This window comes from Thamnophis elegans, chromosome Z, assembly GCF_009769535.1.
Source record: "Thamnophis elegans isolate rThaEle1 chromosome Z, rThaEle1.pri, whole genome shotgun sequence".
NCBI lineage: Eukaryota > Metazoa > Chordata > Lepidosauria > Squamata > Colubridae > Thamnophis > Thamnophis elegans.
In genome coordinates, this window is record NC_045558.1 from 66,085,263 (window position 1) to 66,106,567 (window position 21,305).

At 38.2% G+C, this 21,305-nt stretch overlaps 1 protein-coding gene across 5 annotated transcripts in view; it reads left to right on the top strand.

Annotated features, from left to right (window-relative positions):
* The window catches only part of BBS9 (Bardet-Biedl syndrome 9), a 347,201-nt gene that overhangs the window by 74,688 nt on the left and 251,208 nt on the right, over positions 1-21,305 (top strand). For all 5 annotated transcript variants that reach the window (XM_032234710.1, XM_032234712.1, XM_032234713.1 and 2 more), the window contains 3 exons: positions 654-834; positions 9,130-9,259; positions 19,899-20,080. In XM_032234710.1, the coding sequence (XP_032090601.1) occupies positions 654-834; positions 9,130-9,259; positions 19,899-20,080 (493 nt within the window). The remainder of the gene's footprint in view (positions 1-653; positions 835-9,129; positions 9,260-19,898; positions 20,081-21,305) is intronic.

Below are 21,305 nucleotides of genomic sequence, written 5' to 3' on the forward strand. Positions count from 1 at the left end.
TGGTCTTACCTGAACTGCATGTCTCGAAGGATGGCGTGGGAGCAGTCACTTCCCGCCCATAGTGCTCCCCGCACAGGGTGGGCCTGAGTAGAGTGTTACCAGTCAGGGACCAGGAAGGGGGGGTTTACCCTGTTCAAGAGACGCCTTGACTGGATCATCAGTTAATCTGGGAGAGTCAGAGGAGGGGTAGAGGTGTAGCCTCAAGATTTACTTCAGTCTCTGGGCAGATGGGCCGCGACAATACCCAGCTGTGACTGCTCCCACGCCATCCTTCAAGACATGCAGTTCAGGTAAGACCAACTGACATTCTTTTTTATTTTGAGAGCAGGGCTTATCTGATTGAAAGTAATTAAAAGGAGAAATCAAACAAAACTAAAACGCAATATTTAAAAATATTTCTTACAATAGGCAATTTTATAGACCAGGAACAAATTACTCTTTCATTTACCTAATGATGTGAAACCAATTTTCTGGTTTATGAAGCTTATTCCTTTTCTTAAATAATGAAATATAATGAAATTAGTGTATGCCATTTATGGCTTTGCTATGAGGTATTTGTCTCTGGTTGAAAAATAATATTAATTCAAGTGAATTTAAAGCTGCTGTTAACATATGCTCCACAGTGCTGTATCTTGTCTCTTCATCTGTTTAAGGTGGACTGGATTTCAAACATTGGGGAGCAAGCCCTGGACATATGTGTTGTTTCATTTACTCAGCTCGTTTCCAGCATATTTGTTCTTGGGGAGAGAAATTTTTTTTGCTTTAAGGATAATGGACAAATTCGATTCATTAAAAAGCTTGACCAAAGCCCAAGTTGCTTTCTTCCATACTCAGGTTTGTGAATAAAAGCAATGATTAGCATTGTTGTAAAGCAGTTTTACAAGTTCTAATTCTAGCATGTCAACCAAGATTATACAATTGTAAATATTATTTGTCTGTAACAATACCTTTAACCTTCAGTGCTTTCTTTTTTTTTGAATTTTTTTATTTTTAAACAAACAAACATAAAACAAAACCATTTTCCAGTTACATACAGTGTGTCGATTGGTTACAAAACTTTTGTGCTTTCTCACTTACAATTTATATAGAATCTCATATTATCAATCTGATATATATGTATACAATTATGATCATTATTAAACATTTTTTTGTCTATAACTATTATTACTTCTTTTTATGTGGAATATTCTAAATTTGGAATAAATTTATATTATAGAATTTCATTACATCATCCTAAAACCATCCAGTAATAATACATCTTTATATTATATTCTGTATAAAATTGTTTATCTTTGGTTACAAAACTTTTGTGCACCCTGCCCGTAGTCCTCACTTACAATTTATATAAAATCTCTTATTATCAATCTAGTATATATGTATACATTATTATCATTGTTAATCATTTATTTGACTATAACTATTATTACTTCATTTTATGCGCAATATTCTAAATTTAAATAAATTTAAATTAATTTTTATTATAGCATTTCATTACATCATCCTGTATCCATCCAATAGTAGTGCAATCTTTTATCTCTTGCCATTTGTAGTATTTGTGTTCTAATTGCTTGGTAGATCTTATATGGACTTCTCTTGGCAACTTGTTTTTCACTGCATATCTTGTAAAGACTCGAAACCCCTCGTCTGTTCCTTCCATCAACTTCTCTTTGGTTATCACCGATGCTTCTGCCAGAATTTCTATCATTACTTTTGCCAAATTTTCTCCCTTTTCTTCTATATTCTGGAATCTGAGGTAAAATTCTGATCTGTCGATCTCCCATTCCAATATTCCACTCTCATCTTTTTAACCACGCTCAATCTGCTGTCAATATCTCCAATTTTCGTATCTCTTTGTTCATCTTTTTCTTCAATTTTGAAATCCGTCCTTATATTTCATCATCATTTGGTGGATATTCTCAATTTTTTCATGTTTTTCCTGTTTTTTGTTCAATATTCTCTGTTCTCTTTTCAATGTTCTTTGTTCTTACTTGTATTTTTTGAATTTCTTGTAGAAATCACCTGCAATGTTACTTCCTTTTCTTTTTCATGCTGCAACATCTGTATTGAGCTTTTCCTCCAGATAGTAAACACTGCCACTATATAGAATCCAAGGCGCTTTTATTTTCCAAACAAGTTCACTGCAATCTTCTTTCTTTCAACTCCAAGCTTTCTTTTCACTCCAGTCCAGCTACTAATAGTACCCCGGAGGACACCTGTATAAACAGTCCGTGCTCATCCCGCTATCATTTTCAATAAACAAGCTCAGAGTCTTTGAAATGCAGCATCAGCTCTTAATTTTGCACAAGGTTATCAAATGCTCAAAGAAAGAAAAGAAAAACAATGTTTCCAAGCCTCTAAGTGGCAGTGTTACTTCTTTTCCTCTACTTTTACTTCCCTCTTTATATTCCAAACTTAAGGAAAAAAAGAAAATTTTTAAAAAAGAAAATTCAATAGAGCATTGAAAATAGAAAAAAAAGTCTTAAACAATAAGTATTAAAAAAGAAAAATAGAAGAAAAAAAATCAATCCAGTTCAAAAAATAAGAGGCGTTTCTAAAAAATTCTATAACACCCTAAGTTTGACTCAGGCTTAATCTTGCCGCTTGACCTCTTCTGTCTTGAATTTTAACTTTATTTTTGAGCTTTGTTAATAGAATGTTAATAGAATTCACACAGTCCTGAAATTGTTCCTCAAAATCCCCTAAATTTATAGGCTTGGAGGTTCCCACTTTATACCCTCTAAATTTCCCAAATTTTTAAGTGTTGTTTAATTTTTCTTCTTTCCTTTTTGCCCCATAGAGTGTTCTATCAAATAGTCTTAAATAATCCAAATTGGCCCACCAAATTTCCCCAAATGTCTTTAATGCAAATGTTACATTTCAAGGACTCTGAACCTGTTTATTGAATGATAGTGGAATAAGCATGAAGGATTGTTTATACAGGTGCTCTTCTGGGTCACTATCAGTGCATGGCATTTGGGTTTGAAAGAAAACTTGGAGTACAAAGAAAGAAGATTGCAGTGATCTTGAAAAGAGAATTGCTAATTTTGTTTAGAACTTAACATAAGAGCCTTGGATTTTATACAGTGGCAGTGTTTTTCTTTTCCATTTTTTCTCTACTCCCTTACTTTCCTTCTCATTAGCTATTCCCAGCTGATCTGAGGCCTTTTGGAGAAGAAGTCTGGATTTCTCCTTTCCTTTTCTTAAAGAAGGTGTGCCTCTTTTCTGTTTTTCTCATTCTTTTTTTTTGATGCAAATATAGGCATATATTTTCTCTTTTTTTCCTTCTGGATTTTGTCATTTTACTCCATTGAATTGGGCTAAAGTAAAGAAGAACCTGAAGACTTTTATTTTTGTTCCTTTTTATTTATTTATTTATTTATTGTTGTTGTTGTTGTGATTGACTTGTAAAAAAATTTTCTTTTCTTTTTTTTCTTTTTAAACAACTGGAACCAATTGGATTAGGGCATACAGGAGCCTGGATTTTTTTCTTTTCTTTCTTTTTTCCATTCCTTTTTTCTTTCTTATTTTATGGTCATTTGGGATTATAACTGCCCTTCATATAAGAAGATTAAGGTATAGAAGAACAGGAAGACCTTGTATTTCTCAACTACCATATAGTATATTAATGGTTTGGAAATGAGTAAAAAGATAACGGCCGCTGGCTCTTCAATACCAACTTCCTCTTCACCTTCTGGAGGACAAAGATCAATACAGATGATGTTGCAGCAGGGAAAAGAAAGAGAAGTGACATTGCAGATGATTATGCAAGGAATTCAAAAGATAGAATTAAGAACAGAGAATATTGAAAAGAGAATAGAGAATATTGAACAACGAACAGAAAAACCAGATGGAAAAATTGAGAACATCCACCAAATGATTTTGAAATAGGAGGATAGATTCCAAAAAAATGAAGAAAAAGATGAGCAAAGAGATAAGAAAATTGGAGATATTGATAGCAGATTGAGTGTGGCTGAAAAAGAGAAGAGTGGAATATTAGAATGGGAGATTGACAGATCAGAATTCTATCTCAGATTTCAAAATATAGAAGAAGAAAAGGGAGAAAACTTGGCAGAAATAATTATAGAAATTCTTGCAAACGCCTTGGAGATAATCAAAGAGAAGATGATGGATGGTATAGATGAGGTGTTTCGAGTCTTTACAAGATATGCAATGAAAAACAAAGTCCCAAGAGAAGTCCATATACGATTTACTAAGAAATCAATTAAGACACAAATACTACAGATGGCAAAACATTGAAATATAAAGTCAAGGAGATTGTGGTTCTGAAAGAAGTACCAAGAAGTGTGAGAGAGATAAGAAGAGAATATCAATTTCTGACTAAAATTCTACTGAAAAAAGGTGTTAATTATAGATGGCTGATTCCAGAAGGCCTTCTGTTTGTATGGCAAGGATAAAGACACAGAATAGATTCAATTGAGAAAGCAGAACTATTCTACACAGAATATCTTAGAGGGAAAGAGGAGGAAACAGGAAAAGAAGAATCATTAATTGTATTTCAAGATGAAAGCCTGGAAGTGACTAAAAAAAAGAAGGTGCAGTAGGCGGCATTGTGGACCTTAGAGAACAACGAGAACCAAGATCTACTAGAGCAGTAAATCCTTCCTATAAGTATAAACATGGAAGAGAAAAAAATTGATTACAATTAATATAAATGGACTTAATTCAGCTACTAAAAGAAAACATTCCATAAATTAGAGAAATTAAAATTGGACATAATCTGCCTACATGAAGTACATATTAAATAGCAACAGGAAGAAATATTGATACAGCCAAAATTAGGGAAAATATTTACTGCATTGCCACCATCTAAGAAAAGACGAGTGGTTTTGTATATTAAAGATACAATTCCAGCAGAACAAATTTATACAGATGATGATGGAAGAATCTTGATGGTGGAAATTATGGACAATAATAAGAAATGCTTTTAATAGCAATTCATACTCCTAATGACAATCAAGAACAAACTCGCACTCAATCCTGACAAGACCGAGTGGCTATGGATGTTGCCTCCCAAGGACAGTTTGGTTAGTCCATCCATATGCCTGGGGGGTGAAAATCTGCTCCCCTCAGAGAGGGTCCGCCACTTGGGAGTCCTCCTGGACCCACAGCTGATGCTAGAACATCACCTGTCGGCTGTGACCAGGGGGACCTTTGCCTAGGTTCGCCTGGTGCACCAGTTGCGGCCCTATCTGGATCGGGAGGCACTTCACACAGTCACTCATGCCCTTGTCACCTCAAGTCTTGATTACTGTAACACGCTCTACATGGGGCTGCCCCTGAAAAGTGTTCGGAGACTACAATTAGTTCAGAATGCAGCCGCGTGAGCGATATTGGGTGTACCAAGGTAGACCCACATCACACCTATCCTCCGTGAGCTGCACTGGCTTCCTATTGGTCTCCGAACACAATTCAAGGTGCTGGTCATCACCTTTAAAGCCCTACATGGCCTAGGACCCGGATATCTGCGAGACCGTCTTCTGCCACATACCTCCCAATGACCGATAAGATCGCACAGGGTAGGCTTTCTCCAGGTGCCGTCAGCCAGACAATGTTGGCTGGCAACCACCCGGGGGAGGGCCTTCTCTGTAGCCGCTCCGACCCTCTGGAATAAACTGCCCCCAGAGATCCGGACCCTACCCACTCTCATGGCCTTCCGAAAAGCTATTAAGACCTGGCTGTTCCGGCAGGCCCCGGGATGTTGACCTCATAACTGAGGTCCAACCCCGATTAGACTGGCTGTAAGTTGTGGCTTTTTTAATCTATGTTTCTGTGTTTTTAACTTTTCTATTTTTTAAATGTATTGTTGTAAGCCGCCTGGAGTCCTTCGGGATTGGGCGGCCTATAAATTCATTGAATGAATGAATGAAATGAATGAAAATGAATTGCATAGAAAATTACACATGAAAATAATTGAATTGGACTATGTTAATATTTGCATGATGGGAGATTTTAATGAAATGTAGATCAGAATTTGGACTATAAAACACAAAAAACAACAAAACTAAATAGAAAGACTCTTCCAAAATCCTTTTTCAAAATGATTGATGAAATAGACTAAAGGTTGTATGGAGGGGAAAAAATCCCACAAATAGGCAATATACCTTTTACTCAAATAGACATTTATTATGGTCCAGAATAGATATGATATGGATATCAATGGAATTGATAAAATGGGGCTAATAGAAAAGGAGGAATTAGCACAAAGAATTAGAGGTGCTAAACAGAATTATTTTTAAGATGCAAATAAATCAGGCAGATTGTTAGCGTATAAATTGAAAAAAAAGAGAGAATCAAGAAAAATAATGCAACCAATAGAAGAAAAAAAATTATACAAGATTACTACGGAAAATTGTATGAACAAGAAAATATAGAAGAGGGAAGAGTTAAACAATACCTGCAAAAAGCGAATCTACCCCAGATACCTAAAGAAACTGAAATGATGCTGGAAGGCAATATAACAATGATGGAGCTAATTGAAGCACTTAAAATAACAAAATAATGGAAAGGCCCCAGCCCCGAATGGATTGCCAGTGGAATTTTATAAGACATTGCAGGAATCGTTGAATCGCCCACTACTAGAAATTATGAATGACGTTATGTTAAAGATAAGGATATCCAAATCGTGGTCAGAAGCATGTATTACACTTGTGCAAAAGAAGAGGCTATCCCACATCAAATTAAAAACTATAGACCTATTTCCCTGCTAAATTCAGACTATAAAATATTTGTTTCAATATTGGTAGAAAGACTCAAAAATATTTAAATAACTTTATTCATCCTGATCAAAATGGGTTCCTGCCAAAGAGACTAATTAAAGACAATATGAGAATAATTCTGGACACTTTGGAATATTATGAGGCACATCCTGAAAAACAAATGGCTTTGATGTTCTTAGATACAAGAAAGCCTTTGACAATGTTAATTGGTGATTTATGGTGTTACAGTTGGAGCAGATAGGCTTTGGTAAGAAATTCACTCAAGCCATACAAACTATATATCACAAACAAACAGCAAAGATAATGATAAATGGAGAATTGACAGACTCTATTGACATAAGGAAAGGGACAAGACAAGGTTGTCCACTATTGCCTCTGTTGTTTGTGAAAAAGACATAAAAGAAATGAAAATTTAAAAGGAAGAATATAAATTCAAGCATTTGCAGGTGACCTGGTCTTCATCTTAGAGGATCCACTAGAAAATGTACCTAAATTGACAGAAAAAATTGAGGAATATGGAAAAGTAGCAGGTTTGAAAATAAATAAAGACAAAACGAAGATTTTGACAAAGAACATGTTATTAAGACAAACGGAAGAATTGGCAGAAGCTTTGAAGATCCAAGTCACGAATAAGGTCAGGTATTTGGGGATATATTGTGAGGCCTATGGAAAGGATGCACAAAAATCTTGTAACCCATCGACACGCTGTATGTAATTGAAAGTGGTTTTATGTTTTATGTTTCATTTGTCTATGTCTAAAAATAAAAACTTCATAAAAAATAATATTTCTTTATAAACTATGTTTATTTTATCTGGTTGAAACATCTTATACTCATTTAATGAGTTAATAGTAATTCCAATATCCCAATTGCCCAAAAAGACCAATGTTAATTCAATTTACACAGTCCTGAAATTGTTCCTCAAAATCCCCTAAATTTATAGGGTTGGAGGTTTCCACTTTATACCCTTTAAATTTCCCAAATTTTTAGTCTTGATTAATTTTTCTTCTTTCTTCTTTCCTTTTCGCCTCATAGTGTGTTCTATCAAATAGTCTTAAATAATCCAAATTGGCCCACCAAATTTCCCCAAATATCTTTAAAGCACAGAGTCAAATATTGAATTTCAAAGATGCTTCTTGTTAGTTTGTAATCCACCTTGCCTTAGACATCTTCAAAAGATTCACTCAGCACTTCCAAGCTGCTAGAACACCAGTAAACATGGAACCAAAATAAAAAGGCCTTCCAGGTGTTGTTTGCCTTTCATTATTTTCCTTTTTCTCTTTATTTTTCTTATATTATCACTCATTGTCAAGATCATTTCCCAGTGTGTTCAGGTATAATATATTCTTTCACTAGTAGGTGGCAACCCCACTCAAGGTTCCAACATTAAACAGCTGACTATCAAAAAAGAAATGGGGCGGGGGGGCGCAGATTTCTTTTTACAATTTCTTCCAATAATCAAACAGTGTTATTCACAATTTAAGTCATTTTAAATAGTACTACCAGTTCCAGTCCATGCTTTCTATATTTTAAAGCTTCATAATCAAATGTTTATTTCACTTTTAGGCATAATCTTTATCCATGTATTTAATAGATACTTCTTAGTTTTGGAGAATCTTTTTTTTAAAATGCTTTCATTTGGGTTTAAGTCTCTGGTATAGAAGTTGAAAGTAGTCTCACCCAGTTTCAATCTTCTTTCCACAAACTGCTCCAGTTCATAATCTTCTTGTCCTGGTTTCTGAGCTTCACTCTTGCCAAAATGACCATCGTCTCTGCTGCCAATCTAGAGGGTTTTTTTGGATCACATTTGGAAATTGCTGTTTCCTTGTGATCTACAAAGTTTCCCTCCTTTCTTCATCACTCCCTAAGGGTGGCTTTGGTTCAGTAGGGTCTCCTGGCAGATAGGTATCAGTTGGATTTTGTGAAGCTCCATGGAATTCCACTGTCCCATATCCGTACTACTGCGAAGCCAACCAATGAATCCAAGCGGACCATCTTTAAAGGGTTATTATAAATAAGGTGGGACTGTATTTGTTTATGATGGTCTACATTTTTTTTAATAATATATTTTATCCATTCTGAGGTGGGGGGGGGGGTTAAATTGTTAAAGCTGAGAAATTATACTTGTTTATTACAAAAATTATATCATATCTCTTTGCTCCAAACTTTTTGTTACAGACATATTTTACTTTACTTTTTAGTTTATTATCTGAGAGTATAATAGCCTCACAAAATTTGATTCTTACTTACAAAAATATAGTCTTGACATTTCTAGGAAGTATCCTTATTTGTACATTTATTTCATGTAACCTATAAGAACGTTTCTTAAAAAAAGAAAAACAGTGAAGAGGAATATGAACATATCTTTCCCAAACTCCTTATATATGTTATAGTGTCTGGAACTGCCATAAATACACTGATTGGAAATCACCACAGCATCCTACATATTTATCAAGACATGACTCTAAAATGGGCAACTCAGCTTCCTCATATTCCTGTATCAGCACGACTGGGGAAATTACTGTAAGTAGTCTTAGTTTAATTTTAGTTTAGAATTGTGTTTGTCAGTATGTGTATTTCTTAGAATAAAATTTGATTTTAATTTAATTGCCCTTGATTGGTTTGTTGTTGTCAGCTGTTCGCCTTGTTCAAATGAATTATAATCAGAGAAAGCTTATACCATAATAAATTTGTTATGATTTGAATTATACATCTCATGTATAATTAATGTATAACTGAATTTCTTTCAGTTTAATTGATTTATTGAATCAATTTTATTACAATGTATGTTTTAGTGTTGTGAATAATACTATAACCATAACATCTTTTTGTTATATTCTATTCTATTTTGTTATATTTTATTTTATTCTATTCTATTTTCAAGGAGTTAAAAGTACTACACGTTACATTCCTTTTTCTGATAATTTCCATATAGCAATAATTCTGGAGGCTGGTAGGATTTAAAATAATGAGCCCATAGTGGTTCCATAGCTGAGGATGGAGTTGAACATGTATATCTCCAGTCATTCCAACACCTTAATGTTAACCTACAATGTTGACCAAATGTTTCTGCATATTTTGGAAAATATATTTTTTATTAATTATCTAGCTGAACATAAGTGCCCACACTCATATAACACTCTTTTAGAATATATTCATTTTATTATCGTCGTGGAAAATTAATTGTTACCTAGTTTTTGATGTACTGAATATAGTCTACATTTGGTTTTATATATTTATGGTTTTATTTAAAGTATAGCATGGATGGAAGAACTTTGAAAAAATACATTCCTTGGTTGAAAAATATTAACTTAAAATATCTAATTAAGGAACAATGTATAGATATATTGATCACTTGATTTCTTTTATTCCCTACTGTGAATTCATTGTGAATTGTGTATTTTTTATAATGGTCCTTCCCCCCCACCTCCAGTTTTATTTCTTTTATTTATATTCCATTTCCACCAAGCAGTTTGAGATCTGGGTTTTAAACGATCAAAATCCATATATTTGTTGTAATATTCATCATAATACTATTTGTAATACAATTATATATCAATACAATTACAATAATATGTAATATCTTCATCGTCAAATTTTCTTGCATCTCAGCGGGAAGGGCTACAACAGGGTTAAGTCACAGCCTGATTGGTTCAGAGACTGAGGGAACTTTCTTAAAGTCACCATCCTTCCCTATTGGCTTCCAGTTTCCTCTCAGTCTCCTGGTCCAAGCACTGTTTTTTGGCTCCTTGAGATACTAATAATTGTTATTTAATTATTTAATTTGATAAATTGGGTACTCTAAATTTGCTAAATTATTGGACTGCCGGCCATCAAGGCTGCTAGTCAGTTCTCATAAGGAGGCAGGGCTCCCGGTCCTTGCCTCTAGGACGAAGCGGCTTGTTTGACTCCTGGGCATGCAGGGGTGACGAGCTCCCATCGCAGCCGAGTTCTGCTAGAGGCTTAAGGCTACAGGAAGACAGGTTCGTCCTTAAATCGACGGACGAGCCAAGTCGCCGGGATTATCCCAGGCACACTCTGAAGCCACCGCTCCTTAACAACTTGCCGCGGAGGAGGAAATTGGGCGCGTTATTACAGCCTCGCCGAAGCGTCTCCTAAGAGCTCTTCGGAAGCCTATGCCGCAGCGCGACCACACGGCCAAAGCAAGTGGGAACAGCGCTAATAACTGACTCGCCGAGAGGCTTCCACCTCAGAGTCAACTTACTGGGCGGCCTTTATCTGCTTAGCCACGAGGCACGGTGGCCATTTTGGAGCGACCTCGTGGTTCCAGCCTCCTCACGCAAAGCCTGATCAGCGGCAAGAGCTTCTGACCAGCAGTACAACCGAGTGTCGAGGCTGAAAAGGCTCTGGTTTGACTCCAAGCAGACCAGCCACGTGAGTGAGGCATGGCCTCTACAAGCACCGGGGCAGCAATGAAGGGAGCAATGGGGAGGAGAGAGAGGAAGGCCAGGCCAGATTGAGGCCTAGGGCGATGATTTCTAAGCCATCTGCGGATCAGGGCCACAGTGAGAGATGAGCTCCGTAAACAGAAGGCATTGGAGAAGAGAGTGGCCAGGGCTGAGAAGCTATCTCACCATATTAGGCCCCTCTTAATATAATGTCAATACTAGAAAAGGATTGGTACCTATCGGAAAAAAATGTAAAGTCTTGTCCTTTAACATTCCGTTCACGCCAAATATCTCTCAATTCCATATCATCCATCATGTCAAAAAATGATTTAGCAATCTTGCTCGTGTTTGAGTGTTTTGCAAAAGTCCTTTCTTGTCTTTCATAGTATCCAATACTCCATTCCAGTCACCCAATAATATACACGATCTATAGTCCCATTGTATTAATTTAGTGCGCAGCAACTTGTAAAAAAATTTCTTGTTGTTGATTGGGAGCATATACTCTCGTTAAGAGTATTTTTTCCCTTCTATTAATAATTTAATTGCAATATGTCGTCCTTGAGGATCTGCTTCAATTAATTTGGCCTTTAAGTCTTTCCTTAAATATATAACTATACCATTTTTCTTCTCTGGAGCTGATGCCACGAAGTGTATTCCCAGTCTTTCATTTATCAAATGTTTCTGGTCATTTGTTCTAATATGTGTTTCTTGCAAACAAATTGCATCATTTTTAAATTGTTTCAAATAGTGAAATATTTTTCTCCTTTTTTGTGGCGAGTTTAAGCCGTTAACATTCCAAGATAAGAATTTAATTGTCATCTTTAGCCCCCTGAAGCTTTTTAAGAGCCGCCTAGAAATCCTGCTGGAATTTCTTCTTCGGTCTGGCTCCCCTCACAGCTTCTGTGTTTGTATTTATAGTTTCTTGGGTTGTTGTCTGAGCTTGTTGCATCTTTAATTCTTGTTCTTTACATTTAGTTGCGGCTCGTGTTTGTCTTTGTTCCATAACTCCTTCTGTCTTCTCAAACAATTCCAAGGCTTGAGCAGCACCCAAAAGTTGAGTTAAATCTTCTTGTATACTCAAGGCATCTCCTTGAGCATCCTTTCTAGCCTCCCCTGCTTCTTTCCTTCCTCTGGCTCTTGGAGATGGTGGGTATCCAGCCTTTAATACATTACTGTTAAAATCTTTTGCCTTCCAAACTGAGTTAAGATGATATCTTTCTCCTAGATAGTTCACCACCAGTATGGCTGGAACCTCCCATCTATATTGTATTTGGTGATTTCTAACTTCATCAACTAAGAATGCATAGTCCTTTCTGGATCTCAACATTTTAGGGGGAATTTCCTTCAGAACTGCTACCTGTAGTTTGTTTTTATAAGTTGCTTGTAATATTCCATTCCTTGTTTTCCTGGTGACAAAATAGATTACAATATCTCTTGGTAGTTGTCTCTGTCTAGCAATCCATGAATTAACACGATACATTTTGTCAACCTGCCAATCATATTCTGCCTTTGGTTCACCAATTAACTGAGCGAAAGCTTCTGTAAAAATCTCTTTCAAGTTTTCTTGGTTATTTTCTTTCAATCCTCTTATTCTCAAAGCAAATTCCATCGCTCTGTATTGTATCATTGTAACTTCTACCTCTGACTTCAATCTTGATTTGAGCCTCATCAACTTTGTTCTCCAAATTCACATTCAACTGATTAATTTCTTCCACCTTATCCTCCAATGATGTTACATAACCAAGCAAAGCTTTAAATGCATCCACTATATCCTCTCTTATTTGTTGATTGTGGGTTTGGATTAAATCCTTAATTTCAGACATTTTGTCAGACATATCTTTAAAAGCAGTTGTAATTTTTTTTTCCAAAACAGAGGCTTGTTCCTTTACGGTGCCTTGGAGAGCTTCAAGTGTCAATGTTTGTGTATCCTCCGGGGATAATAAAGACTGCAGTTTGGGTAGTTGGGCTGGGGAACTTCCAGCACTCTCAGAAGTACTTGTTTTTGTATGTCTTGAAGCCATTTCCAAATATTCAAATCACACTTTTCAGCCTTGGAGAGCTTCAAGTGTCAATGTTTGTGTATCCTCTGGGGATAATAAAGACTGCAGTTTGGGTAGCTGGGCTGGGGAACTTCCAGCACTCTTAGAAATACTTATTTTTGTATGTCTTGAAGCCATTTCCAAATATTCAAATTACACTTTTCAGCAGCCAAATTATTGAGTCCAAAAAGTCCACAATGCCCAAATTTGTTAAATCTTATAGTTTGTTAGTAAACGAATGCTGCTTTCTTTAATCTTGAGTTCTTGGTTCTTTTAACAACGTTAAGGAACACTTAACAAATAGTTCCCTTTTAAGTTTCACTTTCACCACGCCCTTTAACTATCAGGCGCCATCTTCAGTTCCCTTTGTTCCCCTAATACTACATCAGAGTTAAAGTTTGTACTTGCAATTATAATTACTCCTGTCTTTGCTCTGCCTGCTTCTTATTCAAATGTAGATTAAAGTGTTGATTGCAGGGATGGTCGCGTCGTTTTGTTCTACTATAGCAGAAGCGCCCCGGGTGCGTAGTTCTGTCGGGCTGCTGAGGGGCTCTTACCCTTCGAGCCCCAGAGTTACTCCTGGGGGGGCCGGATGGACTCCAGAATTGCACAGGGCCGTTGGACAAAATTGGATCTCCGCCAAAATATCAATTGGCTGGAACTGAAGACCTGGCTCTCGTATTTCCGGTCAAAGATAGCAAACCAACATGTGCTACTCTTAACAGACAATGTGGCCATGAAGGCACACATAAATCGACAAGGGGGGACTCACTCCAGATGTCTCTGGCTGGAGGCTCAACTGCTCAGCCTGTGGGCAGAAAGGAACCTGGCCACAATTTCTTCAGACCACATCTTGGGTATTGCCAATCATCAGGCCTACTGGCTGAGTCGGGCAACAGTTGATCATGGGGAGTGGCAACTGCTTCTGGAACTTTTCCACAAGATTTGCCAACGCTTCGGCCGCCCACTGGTGGATCTGTTGACGAGTCCAAGCAATGCACAACTGCCCCGGTTCTTCTCCTGCTTCCCTGCATGCAATGCGGAGAGGACGGAAGCACTCAGAAGGGCTCCTTTATGCCTTTCCCCCCCTTCCCCTGATCCAGGGGACCTGAGGAAGGTAATATTAGAGAGGGCATACATCATCCTTGTAGCCCCGTGTTGGCCAAGGCGGCCTTGGTTTGCGGACCTTCGGCTGCTGTCCATTTCTCCCCCATGGAGGATCCCCCAGGAGGAGATCGCCCTGTGCCAGGGGGTTCTAATGCATCTGTAGCCCCAGTGGCTCTAACTGACTGCCTGGCGCTTGAGCGGCGCCTCCTAAGGGGGCTCACCTCTCAGCTAAGGTCATTTCCACAATTGAGGTAGCCAGACGTCCGTCGACCACACGGATTTATAATTCTACGTGATCGGCGTTTGTCTCCTGGTGGGAGAGACTTCGTCTCTCCCCTGCCCATGCATCCATTGCCCAGGTCCTTGAGTTTCTCCAACATGGCTTGGACATTGGCCTCTCCCATAACACCTTATGGAAACAGGTGGCAGCCCCCTCCTCCATCCTGGCAGGGTATGGTCATTTCTCCTTGTCCCAAGCCCCCTTGGTTAAGCGGTTCCTCAAAGGGGTGGCAAACTTGCGTCCACCTCCTGTGCATCGCTTTCTGACATGGGACCTTTCTACCGTACTCAGGGCCCTCATGGGTACCTCTTTTGAGTCTCTGAGGACAGTCCACCTCAGAATCCTCACTTTGAAGGTAGTTTTTCTCGTCGCAGTCACCTCGGCTCAATGCATATCAGAGTTGGGTGCTTTGTCATCCAGGGGTGACCTTTGCCAATTCCATCAGGACAGGGTCGTCCTTAGATTTGATCCCATCTTTATCCCAAAGGTCAATACTCTGATTCACAGATCACAGGAAATCATACTTCCCAATTTCTGCCCGTCTTCTTCTCACGAGAGGGAACACCTATGGCACCGGCTGGATGTCTGTCGTGCCTTGCGTATCTACCTTAGGCGGACATCCCCCTTCTGCCGATCAGAGGCTCTCCTTCTATCCTTTCAGTCCAGCACACTGGGTGCTAGGGTTTCATCTGCCACCATTGGTAGATGGTTGAGACAAGCCATCAGCGAGGCCTACTTAGCTTCGGGCAAGACCCCTCCCCAAGGGATGACTGCCCATTCCACATGCAGTGCCGCTACCATGGCTGCGTGGGCCACTAGAGCTCCTCTGGGGGACATCTGTAGGGCGGCCACCTGGGCCTCCCCGACGCCCTTTATTTGACACTACCATTTTGACAGTTTCACCTCGGTGTCCTTCAGCAGGTAGCGACCTCCCTTCCCCCGGGGTCTTCATCCCACCCAGGGACTTAGCTTGGGTATGTCACTGTTGTAGCTCCTCCCACCGAGTGCAGGAAAAAGAACGTTGGTCCTTACCTGAACGTTTCTTTCTGCAGCAAAGGCGGGAGGGGCTACATCCCGCCCTAGGTAGTGCAGATAGACCTGGGGGGGGGCATCGCGGTTGGGGAGGATGTGTATGTATGTTCTGTATGTGTTTTCCAGTTGCCTTACATAAGATTACAGCTTTTCCGTTCGACCTAGAGGAAACTGGGAGCCAATAGGGAAGGATGGTGACTTTAAGAAAATTCCCTCAGTCTCTGGACCAATCAGGCTGTGACTTAACCCTGTTGTAGCCCCTCCCGCCTTTGCTGCAGAAAAGAAATGTTCAGGTAAGGACCAACATTCTTTCCACATTAACATTTCCTCTTTTTTTTAATATATCCTCCTTTCTGACTTCTGTTTCTATTATCTAACCATTGATAAAATACCTCCCACACCAATAAATATTCAGTTTCTTCTTTATCCTTATTTATGAACATTAATCTGTCCATTTCTGCGCATTCTAATATTTTCTTAATTACACTCTCATCCGACGGTGTTTCATCATTTTTCCATTGTTGCGCAAATACAATTCTAGCTACAGTCAATATGTGTAAGATACATAGTCTTTTTGTCATATTTTTCCGGTAGAATGCCCAACAAAAATATCTCAGGTTTCAGGTCAATATGCTGTGTTATCATCTTTTCTAACCAAGTATGTATTTTGTCCACAATTTTTTAGCTTTTGGACAAGTTCACCACACATGATAGTATGAGCCTAGTGATTGATTACATTTCTAACATTTAGCAGATCTGTTTTTGTACATTTTAGCCAGTCTTGCCTGTGCAAAATGTCATCTATAAAACATTTTATATAAATTTTCTTTATATGAAGTTGACATAGTCAGTTTAACATTTCTATCCCATAATTTCTGTCACTTGTCTATTTCTATTGCATATCCAAATTTTTTGGCTCAGGCAATCGTTGTCTCCTGCTCACTTTCAAGTTTAATACTTAGTATATAACAATTCAATTTCTTTATCAGTTTATTATCTGTTCTGGTTAGTATTTGGTCTAATTCTTTTAACTCTTTATTAAAATCAAACATTTTAGCATCTTTCTCATATCGAGATTGTATCTGTATTTGTGGCCGGCACTATCCCTTGACTACTTAGTTTTTAATTCCACTTGGTTATTCAAAATGTCTTTATATCTTACGATTTTTCCATATTAATAACATTAGGATGTACCAATGCCTCCATAGTGGAAAGCCAGATTGGTATTTTCAAATAATGTTGTTCTTTTATTTTAAGCCAAACTGATAACAGTGCATTTCTAACATAGTGTCTCTGGAAATAACTATGTATCTATTATTCCCATACCACAAAAAGGGGTGCCAGCCTAGTTGAAGATCATGCCCTTCTAGTATTAATAATCTTGTATGCCTCAAAGTGATCCATTCCTTGACCAGGTAAATACCAGACTTCGTAGTATACTTCCCAATCTTCTAGTCCAAAACCCACTCTTGTTTTGGCTTCTTGCAACATTTTCCATCCTATTCTTGTTTCTTTTCCGGAACCAAACAAATCTTATTATTATTTTATTTAATTCTTCAAAATATTTTTTTCCAGCTTTATTGGAATTATTTGGAATAGATAGGTCCTCTTTTGTACACCTTTTGATTGCTATCTGTCTCATAACTGAATAGAGACTACAAGTATATTTATTTCACTCACAGAAACAAATACAACTTCAGGTGAATTTTCATTAAAAAAAACCTTTTGAGGGAACAAATATTTTTCTTTTGTAGCTTTCACACAGATAAATTAGAAGCAATGTTTTTTTTTAAAGATCTTAAATCTTTATGTGATGTCAAGTTTATCCCTTCACTATTTTTTTCAGAAGCTTAAGCAAAGATGTTAATTGAGTAGAGTGATAGTTAAATGGTCTCGAAACAAGATAGGACCTGACAGAGCGTTTAGAATGTTTAGTTGTTGATAATATTTGGTGCCAAATCTTTTAATTCAATAGGAAATAGGAAATAAAAAATGTGGACATTAACTATTTAAAATCATAATTAATAGTTGAAGTGAAATGAGTTTGACCCCTTTTTGCAAATGATTTTCTTGGAGAAAACTATACTAGCCATTATCCTCCTAGAAATATATTTAGAACTAGTCAGTTGCATACCTATGCTTCGCTACGGAACTGGAACAGCAGTAGGTGTCAGATGTTGCCTCCTTCAAAATCCAAGAAAGAAAGCCTCCAACTCCATTGTTTTAGAGAAGAGGTATTTTTCCTCGATATGAAATGATAGCAGTGAAAGTAAAGCAAGGTCTGAGGCTAAAGGTGTAAAAAATTACACTATTGAAAGATTTCCTATATCCCTTTTCCCATGGACCCAGGTTGAATACTCAATCCCCAGCCCCCAAGGGTATCATGTGGGGTGCATCTTCGGGTGGCTTCATCCATCTGGTATGCAGGGACGGTTGACCTTGACTGGGCAATAAATAAGTCCATTCAGCTGCGCAATAAATGATGGGAATAATCCTCCCTTTTCATTCCAAGACATCTCCACCAGCATGTTTCCCTTCCCAACTACTTAAGCCCCCTCCCCCTGTTATTATGGCAACCGATAGCAAGAAAGCAAGATAGAGGCTGACAGTAGATAGCATTCTTTGCCATCACACTCCATTATCCTGTAGCAGTAAAAGGCAGGCAGCAGACATGGACTTCTTAAAAGGAACCTTGGTGTTTGTTCACACTGAGGTATATTGATGTATAATCTTCTCCATGGCAGAACATCAGTTCTATTGCTCCTTGGTCCAAAGTCCTGTTTTCTGATGAGAGCAACTTTGCCAAAAGCATCCAAAACTGGTTCAATGACCGTGGGATTACTGTGCTTGATTGGCCCTCCCTTCTTCCTCCATACTCTGGGTCCTTGGTTTCCAAATAGATGCAAAAGTTGCTCTCATTAGAAAAAAGGACTTTGGACCACTGAGCAACAGGACTTTGGACCATTGTGCTTCATTAAGACCAGGGTCAATGCAGCCGTCTACCAGGAGATTTTGGAGCACTTCATGCTTCCTTTCCGCAGACGAGCTTAATGGGGATGCTGACTTCATTTTCCGCTGCCCCGCACTGCCAAAAGCACCAAAACCTGGTTCAATGACTGTGGGATTACTGTGCTTGATTGGCCAAGCAAACTCATCTAGCTGAACCCCCATAGAGACTCTATGGGGCATTGCCAAGAGAAGATGAGACACATGAGACTGAACAATGCAGAATAGCTGAAGGCCGTTATTGAAGCATCTTGGTCTTCCATAACACCTCAGCAGTGCCAAGGCTGATAGCTTCCATGCCACGCCGCATTGAGGCAGTGATTGCTACAAAAGGGCCCCAAACCAGTACTGAGTACATATGCATGTTTATACTTTTCAGAGATCTGATATTGTTCTATGTACAATCCTTGTTTTATTGATGCATGTAATATTCTAATTTCAGAGATGGTGGATTAGGGGTTTTCATGAGCTGTAAGCCATAATCATCACAATTATGACAAATCACAGCTTGAACTATCTTGCTTTGCATGTAATGAGTCTTATCTATATATTAGTTTCACCTTTAAGTTGCAATTACTGAAATAACTGAACTTTTGGACGATATTCTAATTTTTTGTGTTCACCTGTATAATAAAGCTGCTTTCTGCTGTGAAAGTAAAACTGAAACTGAAATGCCTCTCCTCTGCTTGTGTTTTGTATTTGGAACAGATTTCTTTCAGGTTGGGAAGGGGAGTAGAACTCCTTAGCATCAGAGCATGTTAATAATAATAGCATAGGAAGTACTAATGCTCTGATGATCATTTTGGAAAAATCCTTTCTTAGTGAGCACCTAGAAGGCAGAGGAACATAGGTGGAAAATTTGAAGTTTGTAAGCTTTATGGTTCTGGAGATTTTGTGATGATGTGTGGTATTCTCTTTTATAGAGAGAGATTAATCAAACAGTAGTGGCAAACCAAAGATGAGGGTCTCCAGCATTCTTATTAAGAATTGTAACTTTATTAAATTTTATATATTGTAGTTATTACCACAACATATTTTTAGTTTGAGAAAGCCGTATTAATATATCACAAATGAGTTGCCAAAAGCAGAAAAATATTTAAACATGATACAGATTCTTTCCCGAAGCATCCAAATAACTGGATAATAATTATAGAGAAGCATTTTAAATTTATTTCAATATGTCTTTTTTGTATGTTTATACTATTTAAGAAATAAGTATTTCTTAACTGAATAGTAATAAGAGGTTTCTTTATATTGTTACAATATAATAATCTTTTTTTCCTTTGCAGAAATTTGAAAGGTGTGATTGTTACACTGAATGATAGTGGCTATCTACAATGTTCTTACCTTGGTACTGATCCTTCTTTATTTCAAGCTCCTAAAGTTGAAGCTAGGAATATTAATTATGCAGAATATGATGCAGAAATGAATAAACTCCAGAAAATCATTAAAGAAGCCAGGAAAATTAAAGGTAACTTCATTTTTCTTAATATTTTAAATAGTGAAGGTAGTCTAAGTGGATGTGTTTTGCAGACTTAATCATATTCTTTAAATGTGCTATTTTCAGATAAAGAGAACTGAAACTGAAAAGATGGGATGGGAGTAGGTTTGCAACTTGCAGCCCATCTATATTCACCTCTCTTCTCCATTGAGATGGAGATGGCATCCAGGCATGGGTTGCCTTCGTCAGCTCATTGATTGGACTGAGTCTGTTGAAGCTATTAAGCCACACCTTTGTTGCTAGGCATATCCAGCTTTTGATTCAGTCCCTTAGTAAGGATGGATGTATCATTGAATAGCTCTATCTCCTAAAATTCAAATTGTGATTTATTCAGCTCAATAATTGTTGGAATTGTGAGTATTCCCTTGACCAATTGCAGTTCGGCTGGCCCTTTGGCTCGGCACTGTGACTCCAGCCGCTCGGATTTCTTTAAAGCCTGAAACAAACTTAGTCTGGTGGCCTGGACTCCTAAGACATGGTTCAGGGGTATTGGAAGTCAAGGGGAATAGATCATGACTTGTACAGCTTTGCGCTTTATCTGTTGCCTCAGGCACTTGGGTGCTTCCATTGCACGAGCTTCATGCCGATTGCTTGCCTTTGACAGCGGCTAATTGATTGAGGACTTCACACTCTTCATTTGCGCCTAGGAGAACATGTTCATAAATAGCTTCGTGCCTGGGTGAAAGGCTCCCTTTGATGGCTGCCAAGAGGTGGCACGTTTGATCTTTCATTCTTTTTTGTCGGCGATGAGATTGTTTCTGCTCTCATATTACCAGCTGTTAAATCAGATATTTGAACTGCTAGCCACCCAGATAGCGAACGGCCGTTTGTGGCCTGCAACAGTTTTTCACGCTACATGGACAAGCGTTGCTGGGGGGAAAAGAGCGTGAACCGCCATTTTGTTTGGCAAGTAGCAGACGCTTTGTTACTGTTTAAAATGGAGGGCACCAGCTGCGGTCAGAGCAAAGAGCTGCCAACAGAGACAGGGAATTAGACTAATTTGGACACAGGGGTCCATGGGCCTGAACCTCCCTCCTTGCCATATACTTCCAATAGAGGAGAGGAATTTAGGGGACATAAATGGAGCTCCAAGGCTGCCAGCGTCAGCCAAATCCAAGAAGGGCCTGAAGTTGGCTTCCAAATTTGAAAAATGAAAGGACAAATCATTAGAGTGCTTGTGCACAAAGGCCAGTAA